At 39.6% G+C, this 17876-nt stretch overlaps 1 protein-coding gene across 2 annotated transcripts; it reads left to right on the top strand.

Annotated features, from left to right (window-relative positions):
* Window positions 1-1389: 1389 nt before the first annotated feature.
* Window positions 1390-16479, top strand: inavab (innate immunity activator b). 2 transcript variants are annotated; one of them, XM_084020637.1, is made up of 10 exons: window positions 1390-1646; window positions 8344-8461; window positions 11177-11310; window positions 12708-12830; window positions 12949-13180; window positions 13326-13379; window positions 13595-13877; window positions 14713-14841; window positions 15026-15731; window positions 16018-16479. In XM_084020637.1, exons 2-10 carry the CDS (start codon window positions 8407-8409, stop codon window positions 16108-16110), a joined length of 1809 nt encoding a protein of 602 aa, XP_083876763.1. In that variant the 5' UTR covers window positions 1390-1646; window positions 8344-8406; the 3' UTR covers window positions 16111-16479. The 2 variants fall into 2 exon arrangements, with proteins under 2 accessions (XP_083876763.1, XP_083876762.1); XM_084020636.1 differs by lacking the exon at window positions 1390-1646 and adding an exon at window positions 5907-6005.
* The last annotated feature ends 1397 nt before the right edge of the window (window positions 16480-17876 follow it).

Below are 17876 nucleotides of genomic sequence, written 5' to 3'. Positions count from 1 at the left end.
AACCACTGAAACAGATGTTTAATGTTGTTTTTTCTGATTAGAGGAAAAGAAGTTCTGATTAAATTGTTTTTCATCTTTATGTGGACTTCCTCTTTCAATCAGAATTTGAAGGATGTTTAAAATGAGAAAGTGTCCCATATAATACAACATTGCAAATGTATTGCCAAGTCAGTCAAGGCATTTTGGTTGAAAAAACATTACAATGTCAATCAGTGCTATAAATGACACAAGCAGAATTTGAACAAAAAGATCAATGAAAAATAAAATGTGATTTAACAGCAAAATAAAGCATAAATTGACAAACTAGAAATACTTTTACTGTCAATTTAAAACAGCAATGATCAGTTTCATTCCTATCAATGAACAAAGACACATTAACTCACAATCTCTCATCCAATGTGTCATGAAATGTTGATTGCCATAGCAAAGGTATGAGTGAATAGCTTTATGTTGTTGGGCTTAATGTGCAGCAGAAATTAGATATTTGTACATACTAATAATAAATATCAGATTTCTTTTCTTTTTTTCTTTACCTTGTCAGACACATGCTTTAAAAAAAAATAATTTTGTTCTTCTTTAATCGGGTTAGTAATGCAAATACCAAACAGCCCAGGTATGTAATTACAACTTTTGATACAATACAATAATTTAGGATTTGACCATTAATTTGTAACAACAATTTGTTACAAAATAATGTTATCTCAGTGTGAACTGATAGTACTGGTCCCTGACCCTGACTGGTGATCAGGTGAATTACAGGAGTAGTAACGGACTACGTAACGCACTGGTGCCCTCTAGTGGCTCAAACAAAAAGAAGCTCATACTGATTTTAAGCCAGTTCATCGCGCGTTATCCTACTCGGTTATAACATAGATAATCTTTGTCATGTTGGAGTAATTAGGTTAAGTGTTTTTAAGTCAAGTCCACTAAATAACCACGAAGCAGGGTTACTGCCGGTAAATCACAGCAAAGTGGATGACTTATGCGGCGTTCATAAACCAATGTTGAAATCGTTATTTCTAATACTATAGTGGTTAAAAAATATCCTGAAGCCCTTTCGATGGCTACTTAATTATTATAAGAGCAACTTCACCTGTCGGGGGATTACTTCACATAATGGCTATTGTTTTATTTTAGCCATCAACAGACTCGTCGTCAGAATACCCAAGAGAGTGGAGACATACAACAACGACATGATACTTGAATAATACATTAATTCATCAAGTCATTCATTGAATAGTCATATTGACCACTTTCGCTGTAGTGATATTGGTTTGAAAACTTAACTTGAGACGTCACGTTACCATAGTAAAAAGCTACTTTGGTAACGTGGTTTTAGTTCTTCGTGTTTTCGACAGCACCTGAACGCACCACCGCTTCACTGTGCGCAAAAACTCCCCTCTCCAACAAAAGTAACGCTTGGGGAGTAAAGTGCTTTTTTAATGTCTATGCCGTAATGCACCCACTCGTTTAGACCACAGAGACCTAACTGGAGGACTCTGTGTCGGTTTGTTTTTGCTCCTTTGAATGTGTAACTAGAAATACACTTCCAGCTCAAAATCTGGGAGCCGATGGACCGCAGTTCGTATGGAAACAGACGAGGCGCGATCCTAGCTGGCTAGCTAGCGAGCTAACTGGCTACCAAGGTAAGAGGAAAAAGCGATGGAGTTGGACGTTTTGGTTTACATACTTTGTTTGCATATGCGCAACGCGTTATCTATCAACGCCACTGAACCCCAGCGTTCATTTAAACACACGTGACTCGGAGCGGATAGGTAAATGTTTGGGAAAGCTCGCAACTAACCGAGTTTCTAAACTTTTGAGAAACTCCTGAAAGCCGAGGCCCTGCAGCGATATGAGACCGAGGTAGCGTGGATGAAAGGGATCAACAAATACCATAAGATGATCTCTCTGCTTGTTTGTTTTACTCCAGAGAGCTTTCTGTCACGTTACCTGCAACTTCACCTTAGTTCAAAGGGTTCCGTGCTTTTGTCAAGCTGTTTGCACCGTTTCCCCTCTTATTCTCTAAACCTGCTGTTTTAACACAGATAAAGTTGCAGTATGCAGATGTACCCTGCATTGAACGGTATATTTGTGACGTCATAATCGTTAGGTAACCGCTTGTATAACGTTACTTTTCCCCCCTAGTGGTTTTCAACATAAACCTGGAGGCGTTTTAGCAAACTTGAGTTAACTTCCATCAGTTAGTTTTGGGACGTGTGGACGGCCTCTTATTCTCTCTACCTAAAGAGTAAGTCTGGGTCCTGGTCCCTTATCTGTGTTGTGGATGTATGAGTTCTGTGTGGAAGAGAACCACAGTTAAACACTGCCCAGCAGAGAAGTTTACATTAGCAACATCCTCTTTCAGTAGAAACACAGCATTTATAAGAAGACACAACAATGAGAGGAACCACAACATCCAAGTTACAGTGCATTTTGATGCTCTCTATTAGTATTTAAATTTTATGCGTGCCCAGTAAAGTTTATGCATAATTTACAAAGTGGTTGATATACATATTGGAATGCTAATTATCTCTATAAAACAGCTTCTAAATAGCAGTCATATTGGTTGGATTGTGAATTCTCTGCATTGAAACATTTCCCCTACACATTCCTTTGCATTGACCAGGGGGCTAGAGGACAGGAGTGGCTTAACCTCTGAAACCTCCCTGACCTGCCGGTGGGGCACTCATTACGAAGCCGTGCAGCCTTTGTTCAAACTCATATTTTTATTTTAAATTCCAGCAAATATCTCGCATTTTCTAGAGATGCCAAATACAAATTTGAAAAAATGTATGCACAAAACAGCCAACATATCAGATCTTGGGTTTTAATTCTTCAGTCGGTATAAAGATTCAGAAGCGCTCACTTTTCCTAGCAGACTGTTTGGAACAAATAGATATGTCCATATTGATGGCTACTTAACAGGAGCTTAAGTTATGAATGTCTCTGTGTAATGGTGTCAATGTGTTTAAACGTGTTCACTCTCAGGCACAGTAGGGCTTGGCCACAGTTTAGAATAGACCTTGATTTGCATGGTGGTACACAAACATCTAATTCAGTAATCCACATCAGACGCACCACTTCTGCTCGCTTGCTCATTTGAGAAACTGTGGTATTTTTTTCACATCTTTATTATAGTCAATTAGAGCCTTTAGGCAACATAAAACGTAATGTTGACGGGAGGCTGAGAGAGGTGGGGGAGGAACTTAGCAACTCCAAGAGTTGCTTTGTTTGCCTTTTCAAACATTTAGGATTTGTAGTGCATAAGTGCACTTTTATAGCACTTCTTTTAATGACACCACCTTGATTTAAGCATCATTACAGTGAAATGATCTATTTAGCTGCTGGTGGAAGAGCCGAGCTGCTAAATGCTGAGGGGAAAATGTGTGATCCCTGGCAGCTGATGGCTCTACACCCTGGCAGCAGGAGTCTAGCTGTACTCTTAGAAAAGGACTCAAGAATGTTTAAAGAATGTTTTGCCAGCTGCTGTGTTGCCTACACAAAGCTCTCTGTCTCTTGGGGACCTCTGGTTTATATAAACTACCCATGACATCCACCAACTGGCTACTTCAACACAGGATGAGTGTCTCTGTTGAACAGGAATGCAAAGGGAAGTAGTTTAACTAGTCTTCACACCAAGCGTGATGGGCTTGACTGCACAGCAGTTGTTATTAAATAATCAAAAGAGGAATATGGTGATGAAACTGATTTCCTTCCAACTTTGAAGTGTCACAAAAAACATTACTATTGGCGTTAGTGTTGGATTAACTGTTTCCTGTGAAGAGAAGAGATTATTATTAATCTGCATGACTTTACTTCCCTTATATCTGATTGTAGTTGGTTATCAAACTGCTTGGTATGCTGCCTGTTTACTTGATAATGTCAAGTAATGCTTTCTTGTTGGACTTGCGTGTGGTTAATAATGTATTAACCTACAGCTTAATGACTAACTTCAGGTTTGAGTATCTTAAACTTGTTGTGCAGCACTTTTCTTTATTACTGTACGTCCCTTGGAGTTTCCATCATCACTGATTGAAACGAGCTTTTAACAAGCATTGTGGGTGGTACGTGCAAATGAGTAGTTTGGCTCCCCTCGGCGTTAACGGTGGATGGAGCTCCTCACTCACCTGTTGGCAACAGTCACCGGATGATGTGAATTCACACGTTTTATGTAACCCATCGGACCCTCGCCAGCAAATAAGGTCAAGTGAGCGGGAGCTCCGGGCGCTGGTAACACGGAGGGGCGCTGAACATTGTTTATTAGCACATATACCACCCACACTGCAACGATACAAAGCGGGGTGAAAATCAGCAACGTTTCCCTATGGTTGAAGAATAATATTTTCACTTCTCCTGGTGGAAAAACCATAAAATGGTGACACCGGCATTTCTGTACTGCAATATCTTGTCATTCATACTTATCCGCCCTGGCTAATTTATTGCTTGAGCTTCAATGGAGGAAATGCACCCCCATGGCTGGGATTCTGTTGCTGTTCGCTGCATATATGTTGTCAGCTTGTCATTGTCAAAGCCATATAAGCCCTTAATAAAGGGCTGCTAAAATAGCAAAAATAAATGCAGCATTATGCAAGAAATTGGATTTAATATTTCACTACAGTTTCAATGCCATATGTGAAGTCATCTGTGATATGAATCCAGTTGTATTCACACTGTGAAACCTAAATGTAGAAGTTACAGGATTTCTACATTGACTACTACATAAATATATGCTGCTTTTGTCACCGTGACCGCTGCTTCCACGGTGCCATGTCATTTGAGATCCGATTCTTGAGTGTCTGGGAATTGCTGGACTTTTTTTTTCAGCGTGTCTGAACACCAACATTCCTGGAAAGCCAAACCGAATATTGAAATTCAAAATGAATGTGAGCCATGCAGTTAAAGAGCAGGTGCTGCCTCTGGGTCTCTGTAAATCATGCAACTATCCCACCACCGCCATGTGCTTACCTCTTTTTAGTGAAGGCAAAAATGCTAGGCCAGAAAAAGGCCTTTGCATTGGTAGCCTGGAAGTGGTGAAGTTTAAAAGCCTATCAGCAAATCTAAGATATTATACATTTGTGAGTTCATAATAGGTAAACCATTTCACTGGCCCTTTGAACATCCATGAGATGGCAGTAGAAATGCATTGACCAGATATTTGATCTTTGTACATGCAGAGCTGAACTTTGACACTGACTGTGTTAATTTCTAAGAAAGGTGAAGTCAGAGTCATTAGGTCACAGAGTCATCTATTACCAGTAATGAAAGCATGCTTTTTTTGTTTTGTCTTCAAACAGCTTGCAACATGCAACCCGCAAACCATGGCCCAGAAATTGTTGACAAAGTTAAACATTTGAACAAAACTCTTTGCTGTTTATTAACAAAATATTGTGGATAAACTGACCAGGGCTGCAACTCATGAATATTCTCATTATTGCTTAATCTGTGCGATACAACATAAAGAAAGCAACATATCCTCATACTTGAGCACATTTTTGCACAATTGTCAATTAACAAAATTGTTGCCCATTTATTTTTTTGTGCAAATTGTTTCAGCTTTAAAACAGACTAATGTCGCTGTTGCTCATGTTTCTCCTGGGCCCTAAATCTTGGTCATGCTGTGTGTTGTTATACTGTGTGACTTTTTACAGTGATAGTGCTTTTGAAATCACATCACAATCTCATTTTGGTCAGGTTGCCGTGCCACCCATCTATTATGGCGCTGATAAGAGAGTAGAGTGAAGTGTATTTTCTCAGTATCTTTCTCATTGTTGTTGACACAGTTTCAAACTCGGATGGGAGTGCTGGGTTATATGATACTGACTCAAGTGTTCAGCCCGCTGTATGTGGCCACTCCTCTTCACCAGCCAACACTTTCCTAGTGGGCGAGTCCCTCATTCCTGTCCAGACTCTTCATAGCTCAGGTTGTGCATTTCCATTTAAGCGAATTCTGAGGGAAAGTTTTCACTCTTTGGATTTTGACATTTTTCTCAGTTTCTTACAAAGTAAGTAGGCTTTTAATTTGTTGTTCAATTGGCAATCTCTCATGCATTTATTAATCTATTGTATTGGGTGACTTGATTTGGATTAAAGTGGAATAACTGTCATTGCGTTAATGGTATTGTTGAGTTAATATTTCATATCAAGAAATCCATGCTTTTATACAAACTGTCAGTGTGCTGTGATTGTTTTGTCTGTGGTAATAACGCTGACACTTGACTTGAAATATTAATAATGAGGGGACCAGTGTTTTGTAGATCTGTACAGTTTAACTCCTAAATTGGGTCAGAAATTCCCAGTTTGTACTCGTGTATGTAAAAGTCAATTGAGAAAAAGAAAACAACAGAACTCTTTGACACAGATAAAATGTGTCCAACAAAACATTTGATTTAAAAAAGTAATATTGTACAGATTGACGACAAGACACCACATATCTACAGTGCATCTAACTACTTGAGTCGTTTTGGTTCCATCCTTGTCGGTGGAGGGATGACAGTCTGCTGGTTTTTCAAGGGATTTCAGTTATTACCACACCTTGAACTGGTGACAGGAATCTGAAAGCTCAAAACACTTAGACGTATGACTGGACATAGCAGCTTTTACAGTACTTTGTCTTTGTGTGAATTGTTGGATTTAATTACTTACATGATATTAAGTATTAGATCATCAAGTTTTGGGGGGTTCCAAAAGGATGAGTTGATCGACATGATGTGGGGTCATTCTTTCAGTATCATATAGACTGTTATAGAAATGTATTAATTATTAAAACGATCAGTATTTGTATTCCTAGTGGTGTATTTCCATATATGTTGTGGTTTTTCCTTAAACACTCACTGCAGCTTGTAGTTTCATCGTGTGTAGATGTACCATGAAAAAAACAAATTGAATTGAGTGCTGTAGGTTGTGTTGTTATTTTTGTGCCATGTACATCAGCTGTTCCGCCTTAATTTAGCAAACACAGCAGCCAATTATCTTTGATTTGTGTGAAGACTCCAGTCACAACCATGTGAGTTGTTTGGTGGATGAGTTGTATTTGTGTCATATTCAGGATGATAACTGGACACATTTTATGGCTCGCTCACCATGAGGACAGACCAACATTTAATAGAAACAATAATTTTATGTTGCTCATAACATCATTTCATTGAGTTGTTCCTCAAAACAATGACTGCTGGGAAGCGTCCTACCCCTGGCTCCGCAGAATCTCTCATGTGTGTTGGTACGAAACCAGCGGCACATTCCTGTGTTCTCTTGGTTAATAATCTTACCACCCAGTTTCACAGTTATAATTTTACACCAGCTGGATATATGGCTCATGCGTCCTGGGCCTCTTATCTGAAGGAATGAGATAATGGCGATCATATGACATCAGAAACTAACAGACAGACACACACGCCCTAGACTTGGCCACATGCATGTGTACTACTCATGCTGTAGGAGACTATGACTACACCTGACTGTTGGGTCGAGAATGCAAGTCACACCTGAATCACTTAATCAACAGTTCACAAGATTAAGTACGGAGCAGTCTTTGGAAAGCTAGCGTTAATGCTGTTTGGCTTTAGATCTGGTTTTAGATATTGACCAATCACAGGGCTCCTGAAATGTGCATATTTGAAGTTTTTTTTTTTTTTAGTGTGCTACTTAAAATGTCAGGTGATGCCCCTGTCAGCACTGTATCCAGTGTGCAGTGCATCTATGTAGTGGTGCAACGGTATTCCCAAAATAAAGTGGTTGAGCCGACTTTATATATATTTATATAATATTTATAATTAATTATTTTTGACCTAGTTTTCACTACTTGTGTACATAACTGCCCTGCCTACCCGTACCTTATCTGTAGTCTTTGTCCTTGGCTGTTATTTCTATTTCTTTCTTTCTTTGTGAGAGATGCAAAAACTCCAAAACCTTGGCCAATAACGCTAATTCTGATTATTTTAAAATAGCAAAATAAGGAGAGAGAGGGAAAAGGTGGGGAGGGATAGACTAGAGGCGGCAACTCACTGATGATGAAAGTCCAGGAAGGGTATGCAAATTAAGACAACTATCTTATCAGCATGCAAGGTCATTGATTATTACCATGCGCTACCAAAAAAAGGGTGAGATCAAATCATGTAATGGTGCGACCAACTGAGAAGTCTGGAGCCCTGCATCATCTGTTGGTTGTCTTTCAAAAGCCTCATGAATTTTGCTTGTTTAATTTCCTATTTCATATTTGTGTTTTTTCCCCTAAATGGAGTTAGATTCCTAGATGTCACAGGCTTAAACACTTTTGCTTTCTAGGCTACTTCATCACAGTTAGAAATTTGTAATGTATGCTAAAGCTGAAATATTACTTTTTAGGAAATGGTGAGTGTCAGCGCCGTCATCTACTGAAGAATAGCAACAGGAAGTGGATCCCCTGACATGGAGGGCAATGGAGAGATCAGTGACACTGACAGTGGCATCATCCTTCATTCAGGTAAAAAAATGTTGTGTGTAATTTTTAGCATTTTTGAAAAAATATGGATTCATGCTGTATTTTTCAGGCACTAAAGTTTCCATGTAAATACACTAATGCCACTGCAACATAACATTTACATTTATTCATCATCGCTACTTTAAAAATGTTCCTCCATTAATTTAGTGTCAGGATATAACAGCTTGCAGAAGAACACATACGCGACATCATAAATGTAATAATTTATGGTCACTGCCGTTCACTGCAGTAAGGTTTGGTCTTTGGCTGCATTCAATTTTGATTCTTAGACATCTTTTTCAGTAACAGTGGCTGGGATGAGACCTAAAATTAGTATAAACAAGCAGGACTGCTGATCGTCTTTGGTTGGTTGCCCAAATATGTCTGAGGGACACTGGCAGCTTTATTGAATTGCATTAATAAGTGAAAGAAGATTTAAGTGGGGATTGTTTAATCTCTGAAGTTTGAACAATTTGCTTTTCAGACTTGAAATTAACATGGGTAATGTTGTGTGGAACTCTTAATTTAAATAACACATTGATTGGTATAACAATTTATCAAGTAATACCAGCCAGTAGATGCTTGCTGGAGGCCCAAATCAATGTTGGAGCTAACCTTAGCTGCAGCCCATGGTAATCTTATCACTGCACCTGTTTTAAATTACCTCAAACAGAAGACACATTTTAAAACTCCCAACTAACTTTTGATGTTGATGTCTTTCTGCCAAAAACAATTTACTTCCCCCGTCTCATTCTCCACTTCACCGCTGCTCAATTAAAACCCAGTTGGTAACATAAATCCTGCCCTGGCACAGTTCGCTCTCTTTTATTACAAGATCATTATTGAACCCGTCAGCCTGTGCTTTACCCAATACTTAGCGAAATGACTCCTTTCAGAGAATGACACAATTGTAGCAGATCACATGGAGTTAACAACTAGTGCTATACTTCTCTTGGCAGCAGAGATCTCAATTGTATTCTCAATAAAATGATCAGCACTCTTAATTCAATTCCCCACTTCAGCACACACCAAATTTAAGCCGAATTGGCCAAATTCCAACCAGTTTCAACAAGTGCAAGTCATATCCTTTTATTAAAGAAAACAAGTTGTCATGTGAAAACTGCCTGACTTGCTGCCATATTATTCATTGCATCCTTCACAACATGGAGGAGGCATTTTAAATGACCCGGACCCATGGAAAGAGCACTCCAAATACTTATCATTGCACTGTAGATCTGCCTCTCCAGATGGACCGACTTAAAGGTCCCAAAATTTGGTTGTTTACATTATTCCGTCAGTCCCATATGGTAACAGATTTAACAGCAAACTTTATCAGTCTTCCTTTTTGCCTCTACTGATTTAGTTCTGGCCTTACTGACATTGCTTGCACCGTAATTGAACCACGTGTTGTCTACCCTATACAATGGGGAAAAGTGTCAAAGAATGGGGGGATTGCCTCTTAAGGGGAGGAATTCTTTGCCCTATTGTAGTGCTGTCACACTTCTTTCCTGTCGTGCCACAGATGTTTGTCAGTACCTGCAGGGATTCTGTTAATAATCTCTGAAGGTATGTGGTGCTCAATGCAGTTTGCCTGAAGCCACTCCCACTGCCCTGAGACTAATCTTAATGTCATTAGTCACCAAGGCTACAGACAGCACCAGTTGAATACTTGCACAATGTTGTAGTTACGGAGATCCTGCCAGTCATTCTGCATGCCACTAAAGAAAACAACGATTAAAACAAAAGGTACGTTCCGTTGAATGTTACCATTGTTTCCTCCACGGTGGCCTCGAGAGTTCATCTGGAGCAGCAATAATGATGAGGGCACCATAATATGAGCATGCCATAATACTTACAAAGCCACAGAAAATAAAGTAAAATAGAACAGGCTAAAGTGCACAGGAGTTGCCAAAGCAAACATCAGCGTCAACATAAAGGACATGGAATATTAGGGAATTTTACTTTTTTACATTAAGTTTAAGTTATTTTATTGGCCATGACGTGACATATGACTGATACATGGATAAATGCAGTTGTAGCAACATTAGCAAATATATAATGTCTATGGATTTATGAATAGACCTTTTCATTGATATTCTGTTGCTAGGGTAACAGGTTCGGTCCAAGTTTACTTCCTGTCAGCTACTGCGTGAACAAACAACTAGCACTGCAACAGGAAATACAAAGGGGTCCATTGTTATATTTGAAAAGGTCTATAAACTTATAATGATCCTTTTCTTCTGCACATTTGCTTTGTTTTCATTGTGGTTCAAAATATGTCACGCACATAATGCACGTATCTTCGCTGAGTTGCCAATTAATACTAATGAATACCTTTCAGTATAATCCGGTGTAATTCAACCGCACCAAAACCATCTCCAAAATGACCAGAGTTTCTACATTACATAGGATTCAGCTAGGTGTGCCCATTAAACTGGCAACTCTGTATTTGTTCCGCATACGTATATATTTTTGGTGTCCAAGCATTTGGTCGATTAATCAATCAATCAGTCAATATCTTCTAAATATGTATACACAATTTGCAGTCATAGACTAAATTATATTGAAAGTAACGATGAGTTAAAGGCCCACACTGCCTTTAAGCTTGTTTTGACTACTCATTTCCAGCTTTGGTTTCCACTTACTCAAAGTCTCATGAGTACTTCCAGTTTCAAGTTGAGATAAATTCATATGCTTCTTTCCTGTTGGATTACACAGGGTCGGACAGCCCAATGACACATATAAAGGATGTGACTACGCATACACGGGCCATGAAGCTCAAACACCAGGCTCTCCAAGACCGACTGGAGCTCTGCCTGCTGGAGCTGAAGAAAGTCTGCATACGTGAAGCTGTAAGTAAAATGAACCTACAAATCGACAGGCCAACAGTTTAAAAAAACAATGGCATAAAAGAATGAATGTTACATAATCATGATAATCTAAGCTTGGATAAAAACGAAATTAAAAACAAAACACTTTAATGTAATGAGGCAAGATGTCACAAAGTGTACTTGCAACAGTGCATGTGATTCAGCCCTTCTTTATAAAGGCTTGAATAGGTGGAGTAGTTTAGTGCAGGATGTTTGATGACGCATTTTACTGCAGGTTAACAAAGTAACCTGACATTTCTGAGATATGTTCCACCATGCCCGCACTAATGTGGATGAATTAGAAAGTATTGTGTTCACACTTTTGCTTTGAAGTTGTTGGAGTTTGTTTCAATGGTTCAGAAGCACTGACTTGGATCAAATGTATTTGCATTAGCTTCAAAATGGGCTAACAATGGTTATCTCCAGTCTCCCCTGAGAGGTGACAAAAGGTATTTTATTCTATCGTCCTGTCCATAGTGACATCACTTATTTTGGCTTATACCACCAAGCAGAATACAAATATCATCCCTTTCCTTTCAGACACATTCTGTCGTGACATTAGACCACACAATGTGGATCTCTTTTAATGTATCGTAGCCTTTGAAGCGGTATCCTGGTGGTTCAGCAGGCCAAAGCAAATTCAATGTTCCCATGACAGTCTGGCCATAAATCTAGCATGACACTTTACTCACATTACCCCTTCATTTTCGATATTGTCTGCTCCTTTTCCCACTGCATGTGAATTATCAGAAAGATTAAACATGGAGTCATTTCGAAAATTGGACACATTGGGACTGGGAGTTTTTCTGCCATGCATCAGTGCTCCGGGGTAAAATCCCAGGACTGATCATTCTTTCCTGTTGACACTCGGGCTGGGCACTCCTGTTGGGACTTGCTCAGGTGAACTCATTTGGAGACAAGATGCCTCTCCCTTCTTTTAGTGACAAAAGAACAAGTAAGCTCATTGGCTGTGCTTACGTATTTGTCTGTAACGTTGGCTGGTTAGGAGTGACTCAAAGTAACAGTTTTTATGACTCGACTTTAATGAAATCAGTGGCCGTGCTCTGTCATGCTGTAAGATTAATTTGGACACAGATACTCTTTACAGTGAGAAAGAATGTGCGGTATAAGGAAATAGCTGCAAATGCCGAGTTGTGCAACAGATTCCTTGAACGTATTTGCCTCAACATGTAAGGAGAGCAGATCATTTCCAAACTGCCATGGACACAAAATAAATGCTGAAGAGATATGTCTATTTTTTTCATTCGTACAACTGAACTCAAAGGATTTGTTAGGGTTTGAAAATATGTCTTTATTTTGATCAACTATTATGATTAGCTAGACCTCTCCTCATTTGTGATATGTTCTGTGTGGTTTAGGAGTTGACCGGCCAGCTGTCGGATGATTACCCTCTGCTGCCGGGAGAGAAGCCTCCGCAGATCCGCAGACGTATAGGAGCTGCGTTTAAACTGGATGAACAGAGCTTCCCTCAAGGAGCGGAGGTATAAGCAGTGTTTAGAGACCACTGAAAAATGTTCTATTCACTTTTAAACTACTTGTAAATCTCAATGACATCCAAAGTTTGAAGAGTCACACTGTTGCCACCGCCCTATTTTACAGGAGTCAGAACTGAGTTTAGTGGATGCTGAGTTGGCGCTTCAGATGAAGATATACGCTGCAGCGCGCAAGCTCTGCGAGGAGGATCAACCGAGTAAGGCTGTTAAAAAGAGCCGGTTACAGCAGTGCAAGAGAGAGGAGAAAAAACTCAAACGGCTTCAAGAGACTGCCTTTCATCTGCGACTGGAGCACGGTCGATCATCACCACTCCCTGCTTTTAATATTGCACAACATGGTGAGAGTCGCCCTCAAATCCCTTTCGTAATGACCTTTGCAGGGGGTTAATTGATTATCACTTCATAGCTTGATAAATGTTAAATGAACATTCCTTGGCTTTTTGTAGATATGCGACGTGAAGTTTTTTTATTCTGTATTTTTAGATCTGGGTGCATCTGATGACAGCTCTCTGTCTGATTCTGTAGTGCAAGATGAAGGTAAGACCTGCATTCAAATCTAGCGTTGATCAAGACCAACTGTATGTAGTTTAAAAGCTGGACAGTTTGCCACACAACCATTAACTGTAAAAAACGTTTATATTAATACTTAACTGCTAATAGTTTCTCTTAATAGAAGATGTTTCAGAAAAGATCTATGGAGAGGAGGAGATACTCATTTATCAACTTTATATAACACTTTTTTTCCCCCCCAGAAGTGACAAGTCAGTCATCACAGCTGTCCTCCGGACTTCCCGATGCAGGAGACTCTGATCCTCCGAAGCTTCTGTCTTCACAGTCGTTCTTAAACGGCTCCTACATGTCTCCATCTGTGGCTCCACAGACCCCATGCCAGTCCCCCCATCCGAGCCTTGAATCTAGTTTAAGCTCAAGCCCCATATGTGACCTTCCTCCCATCCAGCACTCCCCGTGGACAGAGTCTAGTCTCGACCAACCTTATCAGAAGAGCAAGAAGACGCGCTCCTCCAGCAAGTCGAGGTAACCAAGACCATCCGTCATGACCCCTCATCAACTATTTAGTACCGGGGCAAAGCAAAGTGTGGTTTGTGTTACGGGGACTAAGCTGTGGAAAGTGCAGACTTTGTGGCTACCACAACATTTATAACATGCTTGTCAGTGATTATGACCTGGTTGGATTCTTTGGAAATGCGGGAAGTAAAAAACAACCCTTTTAAAGTGAATAATTAATACTCCATTTCTGCCTTTTAACAAAAGATCCTTTCAAGAAATGTATTATACGTCAAGGCTATGGAGGCATTGCAACTGATTGTTGTACTTAAGCTGCTTTGTATTTATTTGAAGACAACAGCAGCAGGATGAAAACCTTTTATTCTTTTTAATAATGCTGGATAAATGCTCATCTAGCAAAACCAGTTCTAGTGCAAACCGTCTTGTTCCTCCTGACTTGTGTTCATTAATGTGCAACACTGCCATCTGCTTTTGCTCTGGTGCGACAACAGTCAATGGGAAGAAAACATTCTACTGAATTCTACTGATTTATTATGAAATCCAGTAGATGATTGCTGTAATAGATGTTACATATATTTGACATAAAATCACTAATGATCTCAGCCACATTATGTCAGTAGCAATATAGGAAATTTGGGAGGGAAATGTTAAAACTAATTTATAGTCAAATTTACTCATTGGGTTAGCTTCACAATGTTTTAATCATTGGGATTTCTACTGGTGATGTCATCAATAAAGCCTGTTTTTTTTTTTTTTTTTTTTTTTTAAGATGTTGATGCATAAAAACAAGAACTGAGAAACAAAATATCATATTTCTTGAGCTGCCATTTTGTGTGTTCAACAGTCCAGCCAAAAGTGAGTTGTTGCCACCCTTGGAGGCTTGCTTCGCTTCCCATTTGAGGCTGAGCCGCTCCCAGTCAAACAGCACACCTTCCACACCAGAGATGCGCATGCACAGACAACTCTCCCTCAGGTAGCTGCACCCCAAATACATCTCCACTACTGTGTGTCCACAGCACACCTTAGTGAGCCTGTGATTAACTGCAACTGTAGGGATATGATTCACCTGTGCATCAATTACTTTTATATCAGTGACCATGAGATGTACATATTCTGTTTGCTGAGTAGCCACACTAATGCACTTGCTATTCTCACAGAATATCCAACCCTGAATCTTCAACTGAAAAGGACCGCGGTCGCACCAGAGGTCCAAGGAGGAGACTGACAGAATATGCAATAACGTTGCCAGAGACTCCTCCCCCCGCAATGAACTATGGAAGCCATCTTAACTCTGAGGATAGCAACTCTGAACACTCGTTTACATCTTACAACAGCTCACCATGTCAAGAGTTGCCTTGTGATTTGCCCAAGCAATATCAGTCGGCATTCCCGCACTCTGGCATAGTTGGCAGCTATGGACCTCAAGCGTTCCCACGCCCTGGCTTTTACAATAATCCCAGGCTTCAGTCCAGCCCCAGTTTTCATAAAGCATATTACAATGAGGAAATGGTCTACCCACCTGATCTGGACTTGGCAAGGAACTATTACGCCCAGCCGGCTCCCTCTCCTTCCAACAGATATGACTATTACTATAAAGACAATGTCGTGCCCCACCAGAGGGCACAGAGGCCTTTACCTCCTGATGTCAGACTCTCTCCCTCCCCAGCTCAATGGGACCATCCACACTACCGCCCCAGTGGCCTCCCACAGCAAGTAGTGAATGAACAGCTCAAGTCATGGCACCGGCGCAGTCAGCTCAGAAGCCCCAGAGCCCGCTCTCTTGACAGACAGGGAGCAGTCAGAGTGAAAAACCTACCGCCTCGGGAGGCGTCCTTCAACCAAAATCCAAAGTACTATGAACAGGTAAACAGACTATTAAAATATATGTCCAACAATCTGTCAGTCAATATTACAAATATGGATGCATCAAGTGGCGTTAAGAAAATAATCTACTCATGTAATTTGTATTCAAGGGCAGGAAATTATTTTTACTATCCATCGATTACAATGTGATCGATCTTCACATTGCATTTTCACAATATGCCTGACTTTTTGATGAAAGAATAATACTTGTTACTCACAGCTTGTTATCTGCATTTTAATCATGGTTCTAATATTATTCTTTCCTTTGTCTTCTGCTAACGTGCAGGTTATCCAAAGAAGGGCGCTTCAGAGAGCTACAGATGATACTCAAGGGCTCTGGGTTGTAGATGATGGCTCTCACTTTGTAAGTCAAGTGTAAACCAAGGCCACCATGGACCTCAAGCTGAACTCTGTGAACTTGGAACCAGCAACTGCATTAATTCCCACTTAACCAAAGTGAAGCGGTCGGAAATGAAACGTTTAAAAAGTACTTTTTAATGGTTCCCGTTTGCCTGCCTGCGTGTATTTGACATAAAGAAAAGAGGATGGGAAAAACTGTAACAATAGTCCAATATAATACATTCTAACAATAATTACAGCCACCAAAGTAATTGTAAAGGTGTACCTGTATCTTTCTGAGAGTCACAGTAAAGTCAGTTGGAGAGCAGTTGTATTGTATTTGGAGCATAACTGCAATGGGTACCTTGTTTTTGTCCACTCTTGTAAATCACTGTAATTCTTAATTCTCTCTCTCAAAAAAAAAAGCAATGATCAGTGAAATGCACAGCAAAGTGGTTGGAGATAAAAGCAGCACATTTTTTTAATCAAAAATGTCCAACAAATTTGCACAATGTGAGTGAATATTTTTAAATTGACTTTTCACATTTAACTAACATTTTGTCATTTGTTGAAGTTGATCGTGGGATGGATTATGATTTATTTCAAATAGCCACATGTAAAGCCATCAAGCAGACTCCTTTAGGTATTTTATAATACAACATTGTGCTGCATTTGGGTGCCGGATAGCTCAGTCGGTAGAGTCGGCGTCCCATGTAATGAGGCCAAGTCCTCACTGCAGGCGCCCCGGGTTTGAATCCGACCAGTGGCCATTTCTGCATGTCATCCCCATCTCTCTCGCCCTTCGCTGTCAAGCTGTCCTATCAATAAAGGCAAAAAAAAACAACTTTTTGCTGCATTAGATGTAGCTATCTGTAGCCAAAAATACTGCCAATTAATGCAACTTTGTGTGAGGATGTACTCAAGACAGTACAGTGGTAGATGATAAATAAAGTGCTCCTTTTCACCTAGTGTATGAAGGATATGAATGAATTGTAAAGTAATGTAAATGAGCAACATATGCTTTGCTAACCACATTTTGTGTATATTGGTGCCTTGATTCTGTCACCATGTTAATGAACTTGAGCTGCTTGAATTTCAGATCACAGTTTTGTCCTCTTTATCATGTACTTTTTGAGGCAAATTTGTCTTGTTTTTATACCTACATGTGTCGGTGGCTCTGCCAGTTAACTTGAATTACTAATGGACTTAATCAACTAGTTGAAACTAGATGCTAATTCACTCACATGAGTTATAAAGTAGCAAATTTAACAAAAGCAGAGTCTTGATGCTTGGCAGCTATTAATGTGTTCAGTTGAAATGTAAATGTCCTGAGTGTTAACAAAACATTTTTATTGTTGTTTGTGGCTAGACACCATTATTTTTGTTAGAACCAGTACTATTTTGACAATGAGGTGACCTGTATTTGAAATCACAATCAAGTCTCCCAATCAAACAAGCTTTTGATGGTAATTTGAGAATTGGAGCAAATTACTGCAAATTCAACAATAGCTACACACTGACTGGTCTATCAGTGATCTATTTATGTGTTTATTTAAAGTGATGTGCACCATAGGACCTATGGACAGTCGGACTTGAAATGAAAGGACCAGAATGATCCGAAGTTTACAACATTCAGCAGTAATAAATATAAAAATATATAAAACAGACCACAATCATATTACCTTGTGTGCCTCTTTTTGTGCACTTATTTATCAGTTAAGATAGTTTAAGTGGACTTAATAATAATGTGTTTTCTGTTGATGAATCTGTGAAAGTGCATGACCCTGTGGAAGAAAATAAAGAATA

Source organism: Eutrigla gurnardus (genome assembly GCF_963514095.1).
Source record: "Eutrigla gurnardus genome assembly, chromosome: 2".
NCBI classification, from domain to species: domain Eukaryota; kingdom Metazoa; phylum Chordata; class Actinopteri; order Perciformes; family Triglidae; genus Eutrigla; species Eutrigla gurnardus.
The sequence above is the reverse complement of the archived record's forward strand: the minus strand, read 5'-3'. Positions and strand labels throughout refer to the sequence as shown.